The sequence below is a fragment of the Chaetura pelagica genome, unplaced genomic scaffold (genome assembly GCF_000747805.2).
Source record: "Chaetura pelagica isolate M959 unplaced genomic scaffold, ChaPel_1.0 scaffold3, whole genome shotgun sequence".
NCBI classification, from domain to species: Eukaryota; Metazoa; Chordata; class Aves; order Apodiformes; family Apodidae; genus Chaetura; species Chaetura pelagica.
Genome location: NW_009952974.1, coordinates 11,148,985 through 11,156,245, shown reverse-complemented (window position 1 = coordinate 11,156,245; position 7,261 = coordinate 11,148,985). Strand labels below are relative to the sequence as shown.

Below are 7,261 nucleotides of genomic sequence, written 5' to 3'. Positions count from 1 at the left end.
GGGGCTGGGGCCGCGGGGCGGGGTGCGGGGGCTGCGGCCTCCAGCGTCCGGCCCGCCCCGCACGCCCCTCCTCCTCCCCGCGCCCGGAGCCGTGCCCAGGCGGACACCGGGAAGCTGGAAACGCGTTCGTGTTTCTAGCCCTGCCAGGACCACCCCCCCGGCTGTGCGGGGTTCCCTTCAGGTGCACCGTTAACCAGAAAAGTAGCTTAAAAACTGGCATTTGTACACTGATGCTGTATTTAGGTTTATTAAATACTACAAAGATTCACTTAAGTACTATAGATGCTACAAACATGGGGACCACGAGTCAACACTTTAATAAATAGTGTTGTATTAACAACTGATTCAACGTCTCCACCAGAATACAGCTCCGAGGGGCTGTTCACGTTCAATTATTTCTATTAAAAACACATCACACAGATGGCTGGAAGAGCCCTGAGCCACTTCCCAGAGGATGCACAAGTTACTGGCAAGGAGCCAGAATCCCTGCTCCTCTCACTGAATTTACATTCCTGCCAGTGCTCAAGACCTGACTCCTATGCACTCCTTGGGATGTGCTACAGGCACCTGCTAGCTCTGAAGGGCACCAATTTACTGTAGAAAATAGCCACAATTAAAATTTAACCATGGGTCTGAACTCATATACTCCATTCTAACACAAGGAAAAATCTCTCAAAACTTGGATTTACCTGAAGCCCCAGGGAGAAATCTCATTTCATCTATGCCAGACCAGCACGTGCTCCCCCATTACGCTGAGGCCAAGGAGCAGGGCATCCTCACCCGCAGGGTGCCCAGGACAAAGCAGACTCTGCTTCCCAATGTCCATGCTCCAACCCTGGCACACACTGTCCTTCACCAACATTAAGCACCTAGTTTAGACACAGGGCACAGGTGGATGCCGGGAGGTTTTGTTAGTCCTCACCTTGTTCTTACATCCCTTTGCCAACTTGTGACTGTTGGTGACAGGATATGGGCAGAAGGAACCTCAGGGCCAGCCACCAGCAGCTGTTCTGTGCTCAGGTTGTTTGACACACACGAAGCTTCACAGGAACACATTTTGCACTGAAAAATCACATACACGTGTTGAGTTCACTGCAGTTTTGTTCAATACAAAGATCACATTAATGTTCTTGTGATGTTGACCTTTAAATCTCCACCTGCCTTTAGACAATTCTTAGCTGTGGAGATTTTCATAAGAAACAAACTCTCCACACCTCTTTACAGTTTAGTCTAAAAACAAATTACATTTGATCCTTAAATAGCCCTCAGTGGGACAGATAATGAAGCAAAACTCTGAACCCACACACACGAGCTCCTAACATAGGAAGGTGACACAAAAAGACAGCAAAATGAGAAATATATATACACCACAGAACTCCACATCAAAGGTCACAGCTGAGTGCCACCTGCTACCAGCAGTTAAATGCAAATGAAAAATGGCATAAAAATGCAAAATAAACAAAAAAAAAATGTTGAAAATGCTTATGATCAAGAAAAATAAATATATACTTGGGGCTTACCTCCTTGGAAAGCTCATTTTAACATAGCTGTTAAATCCAAAATTTAATTTTAAATGGCAGTGCTGGTGTATGAAGTTCCATCACGTCCCATGGCAGCCCTGCATTGTCCCTGCCTCTCATGCCACTAGCAGCTGTTTCTGTGGTCATTTTATAAGCTGGACTGGGGACCCGATCCAGGCTAAAAGAGCCTCTCTGCTCCCCAAGGCATTTCTTTATTTGGATCACTGCTGTCAGACCACAAGGCCCCACAGCAGCTGCAGCCAGACCAGAGCAAGGGCAGCAAAGGTGGGAGGGGGAATGCTCTTCATAGCCACCTCCTTGGCACTGGGACGGCTATGCCATCTTATACTCTCCACACAACCCACGTGCTTCCTTTCAGGCTCAGTCTCCCCTCTATCCTGTTACTGATTTTCATAAAACCTGGTAATAAAAAAAAAGTGTCTTTTTAAGGCATATACCACCCTACAGAATGTAACTGAACCCAGGCAAGTGATTCCAGCCTTAGAGGGGAGCTTACACATGCACAGAAAGACAACACAGTTACACCTTGTTCCTTGCTCCCTCAGAGAACCAGGCTAATAACAAGCCCCATATTGCACTATCTGTAAAAGCTACAAGGAAAAAAACAAATCCTAAGAAGTCACTGCAATAAAGGTTCAATCAAACACATCTGAATTGCTACCTGCATGGCAAGCTGCAGAACAAGGACTGGTGAGAAGGCTGAGGATGGCAGGATCAAAACATCAGCTATTTATATGCTACACAAATAAAAATAATTTAAAAAATTAATGTAACAATTAAAACAATTTAAATCCTGCCAGCACTGGCAGTGCCACACCATGCTGGGAGCCGGCTGCAGGAGTCTCCAAGAGAAGAGGTGACAAAATTATTGCGACCTTCCTGCCCATCTCAAGTTGCCTTCCAAACAGAATTTTAAGATCTTGTATTACATTTTGAGAGAAATAATAAATCCAGTGGACTGCTTGGTATTCAATTTATCCATGCATAACATGTTTTGACAAGTTTCCTCAGTTGTCACCTCTGCTCAAGTCACATTTTAGCACTTTTAGAAAAGACCAAATGGTATTAAAAAAAATAAAGAAGTTTGTATATTAGGGAGACATTATGAACTTGCCAGTCTCTCTCACTTCCTCTTTCCATTCCACAAAGACATGTATCTTCAATTTGATGTTAAACAAATAGTTATCATGAAAAAGTTTTTACCTGAATGAATAAATAAATAAATAAATGATTTCACCAATTCCATGCATCAGCCAAAGAGCCCACTGCAAAGCCATGCAGAGTCGTTTTGTTGTTTCTCACGGGCCCTGCTAGTCTAAGAATGGCTAAGTGAGCACTTTTATCAAGCTACCTGTACTGCAGAGCACTGTTTTCCTTCTGCAAAATTAGTGCACACTTTCGTCTTGTGCTCAGGGGCCACTGCATGACATTTCTTCTGTCATTCCCAGCCTGTGCTCTTCTCTGTTCTGCCATTTTAAGTTAGAATTAGAGGCATCCTATAACTGCCCATGATTTCTGGATGTAATAATCTGGTTAGCCAAGTGAAATTGCTCTCTATATACCACACAATTAGCTTGTGGCAGTGAACTATTTCTGCAGCTACCTTTGGAGTACCAAAGATTTAATCTTAAGCCAAATAGTCCACAGAAATGCAGAGCATTTTATTCAGCTTTACTCACCATAGCACCACATCATACCATCCAGCAATTAATGAAAACAAATCTGTTTTTCACAGTAGTTCTTACACAGCCACACAAAGTATTATAAGGCAGTCATTTGAAAACTTTCATGACAAGGAATGAAAAATACATGGAAATCTTTTTATCACATTTATATTTCTGAATAGTTTAAAATAAAAACAAATGACACCTAGTTTTTAATGATGTGCGCTAGGAGATTGCATTAGACATCTCACTCACAAGGTAATCAGTACTATTACAAATACTGCATCTGCTGCTTTCTGTATCAGCAATATGAAAATTAAATGTTTACACATTATACACGCAGACACAGCCATGTGACCGCATAGGACTGGGAAGATTATCTACTGCTTCCCATTTATTCAGTTCAGGGTTGTATTTCTCAATGCTCTGCAGATATGTTCCTTTTGAGTAAGAATATCCTCCTGTTACATAGATGCATCCGTTCATAACCACAGCACCACACTCCATCCTTCTCTCCACCATGTGAGCCATTTGCTTCCACTCGTTTTGCTCTGGGTCATAGCAGTCCATGATCGTGGTCTGTCCACCCACAAAATAGATCTTGTTTTGTAATGTAATTGAACACAATCCATATTCTTCAGGAAGAAAAGAATACAGTTCAACTCAGCATGGTAACATTAACTTAAACTGCAGCTACATGACAAACATTGGTTGCCACTGAGCTTAGGAGACACTACAGGATTTTCTGCCACACTTGGTACAAGCAAGATCAAAGCATTACAGAAGATGAGCACCAGTACTTAGTGACAATTACTTAAAAACCTTACTGTTACCAAATGCAGATTGCAGAGAAAACCCCTTTAAAATTAATATAAAGTATTTTTGCCAAATGCCTATGAACAGATTTTACAGAAAGTTAGTTTACCATATTATTTAACAGAATACAGCCATTTCTTAGTTCAATATTTATATAGTGATTTCTATAAAACAAATGTTTGAAGAGGGCTTTCCCTTCCCCTCTTAGAGCCTGGAAATGGGAGGTGGTCCCACTATGGCCCTTAGAGCCCTACAGGTATTGCTCCTTTTATTAGGAACATGCCAGAAACTCTTTCAGTGGGCTTACAGGTTCCCAGATACAAGTAACCAAATCAAGGTCTATGGTCATTACATAAATTATTGTTTACCTGGATGTGGACTTGTAGTGACTATACTCCACTCATTGCTACCTGAATGGTACCTCTGGATTTTATCATAGGTGCAGCTTCCCCTGTATCCATAGTGACCTCCAGTTACGTAGATGACTTCATGCAGGACACAGGCAGTGGCATTTCCAACACCTGCACACAGTGTGAAAGTCACAACACACCTTCAGGCTGCACACAATAGCCACAGTCACTCTCATTTCAAATGTCTTGTCAATTCACATTTTAGGGTGAAATGCTTGCAAATATTTAACTGAATGTGAAATTAAATAAACTCATCAAGACACCTTATCAGCACAAGTCAAGAGCCATTAAAAAAAGCCTGCAATAACCAATACATACTGCCTGTAACAGAGCCACACAATATTTCACAGAATTTTTATGCAGTAATTAAAGACATATTGTGACACTGGTTTTGGAATAGGAAATTACTTTCAGTATTTCACTAAGGAGATTTTTTTTAAAGTCACTTATATTGCAAGGACAAAGAAAATGGGAGTTGAGATCATTCAGTGTCTCATGATATCTTTTCTGATACTTTAGTCTTTCTCATAGTATTATTAATTATACTATCGTAAAAAAATAACACAAACACAATGGAAACATGTTAGCTCTGTCTCTAGGAGAGCAAAACAAAACAAGGGATCTGGAAAGATAACATGAACCAAAATTAGAAAATTAGTGTGGGTTTTTTTAAGCATCTAAGAAGTTTCACACAGCAAATGGGACAAAACAACTGCACAGAATGTTTAACTGCTCTCAGGATTAGTGCACCATGTCTATTTTTAAGGGAAATAAAATGAGAATAGCAGCAATGTTCATGGAAAAGATATATGCAATTAAGAAAGCTGTAGGAGCATGGTGCTTTCTCCTGATACAGATACGTCCAAAAACTCATGTATGCAGAAAAATATGTTGCATCAACTTACAGTAAAAATTTATCATTAATTGTAAATCATGCATTAGTTTATAAAAATGTATTATACTTGTTTTTACATTTTATAACAAAAAAATACTATTTAGTTAGGCTGTGATCCAAATTAATACATTTTTAATAGATCACTATTTTGGCTGTTAGAAAGAGGTATTAGTGTTTTTAATTATCCTCACACTGTCAAGAAAATTATATTAAAAGAAGATTACACCTTTAGAAACAATTGCACGGAAAATCTTAATAATACAGTCTTTAATTAAATTACCTACAAGCCTACAAATACAGTCTTTAATTAAATTACCTACAAGCCCTTTATTGGAGCTTGCTCTTTGACCATCTACACTAACCCCTGGCAGTTTCCTGATTTAGTTCTAATCTGAATAGAAATTTTACTCCTGAAAGAATGCAAAATTAACCTGAGACTACCACTTGCTTTTCCACCCTAGTGTCCTGTGGCACAGCCCAGCATAGCATTTGGATGTTTGCAGTCATTTGGCTAGTAAGGACCTGAACCAAAGCCCACTGACATGAACAGGAGATTCCCATGGACTTCACTAGAACTTGAGATCAAACCCTAAATGTGTTCATGGCACTTAAAAGTTGCAAATGCAAAAGGACTGGCATTTGAGGCATATGCCACACAAAGGCTTACCTACCTTTGATCATGTTTGCAATGGGAAACCATTTCTTTTTTAGAGGATCATAGAACTCAGCTTCTTGCACTGGAGCTCCCTTCCGGTAACCACCCAACGCGTAGATGCAGCCGCTCACAGAAACTGCGCAGTGGTAATACCTTGCATCAAGCATGGGGCAGCCTTCTGCCCATTCATCTTTCTCACTGTTATAGATCCACACGGTGTCCAGAGCTTCAATGCTCTCTGTTCTATAACCCCCTGTCACATATATGTCTGGTCCCAAGCCAGTGACCCCATAGCTCTCCCTGGTGTGATCTGGCATCTCTGTTCCCTGGACCCATGTATTAGTTAAAGGATCCCAAACATGCACTTCTGATAAGGGATGCCAATAATATCCTCCAATCACATACATGGCTGCTGTGGGTCTTCTGGAAGGGCTTTTGAGGTTGGGGTTCAAGGCATTGTATATGAGTGACCTTATCTTACTGTCATTAAGTCGGCATTTTTTCTGCAGGCTTAAAGCTGACCTCAAATACATGTTATCTGAGTCCACTCTGAGGCAGCTCAATAGTTCACAGACATCTTCAATTCTTTCTTCCACATTGTGTGCAACCCACTTAACTACAGCTTCGATGGCTACCTCTTCTTTCCAAACATTGAGATTCTCTCTGGAGAGAATATAAGAGAGCTTCTCCTTGCTAATGTCCAGAAACTCTTCCTGCTTCCACACTTCTTCAAACTGCCATAACAATATCCTCCTGGACTCTTTCTCTAGCTCTGAACAATTGTGGTATTCGGCAAAGGAGTGCATCCCTATGCAGTTGTCAGTGTCTAAGTGCCTCACCAAAAACTGCTCACAGGCTTTCTTTACTGACAGGAACTGGAGGAGGTCTGCAGCCTGGAGCAGGCTTTGGACGTTTCCCTTTGTTATCTGGATCTGTGATGTATATGCATAATTCACGAGGGCTTCCAGCACGGCGTGGCTGAGCCAGGGAAGTCTGATCTGGTTTTTAGATTTTTCCTTCATATCGGCTGTGAACATGGCTTTGAAATAATTGCTGCAAGCCGCCAAGGCGGCTCTGTGGCAGCGGAAGATGACCCCCGAAGAAGCGCACTGCAGGGTGATGTCGGTGAACAGCCCGTCCAGGTAAAACGCCCGGAACGCGTCCAGAAAGCCGGCGGGGTGCGCGGAGTCCTGGTAGAGGAACGCGCACTCCTCCTGCCCCGCTGCCATCCCGCACACACCGCCGGGCACCGCGCCCGCCCCGCGGCTTTGTCCGCGCCC

General features: G+C 42.0%; 2 protein-coding genes across 2 annotated transcripts in view; both read right to left on the bottom strand.

Moving 5' to 3' along the window:
- The window catches only part of SSB (Sjogren syndrome antigen B (autoantigen La)), a 9,130-nt gene extending 7,547 nt beyond the window's left edge, over nt 1-1,583 (bottom strand). Inside the window, exon 1 of the mRNA XM_009996136.1 lies at nt 1,521-1,583. The gene's annotated coding sequence lies outside the window, so the exon portion shown is untranslated. The remainder of the gene's footprint in view (nt 1-1,520) is intronic.
- Nucleotides 1,584-3,529: 1,946 nt separating this feature from the next.
- Nucleotides 3,530-7,210, bottom strand: KLHL23 (kelch-like family member 23). The gene is made up of 3 exons (XM_009996134.1): nt 5,998-7,210; nt 4,390-4,542; nt 3,530-3,840 (listed from the first exon to the last, which is right to left on the bottom strand). Exons 1-3 carry the CDS (start codon nt 7,208-7,210, stop codon nt 3,530-3,532), a joined length of 1,677 nt encoding a protein of 558 aa, XP_009994436.1.
- Between the last annotated feature and the right edge of the window lie 51 nt (nt 7,211-7,261).

Coding starts and splice junctions, on each gene's coding strand:
- KLHL23 (XM_009996134.1), bottom strand. CDS start 7,210: ATGGCAGCGGGGCAGGAGGAGTGCGCGTTCCTCTACCAGGACTCCGCG. Junction 4,543..5,997: donor CATTGCAAACATGATCAAAG/GTAGGTAAGCCT, acceptor CACTGTGTGCAG/GTGTTGGAAATGCCACTGCC. Junction 3,841..4,389: donor CACTACAAGTCCACATCCAG/GTAAACAATAAT, acceptor TTCTTCCTGAAG/AATATGGATTGTGTTCAATT.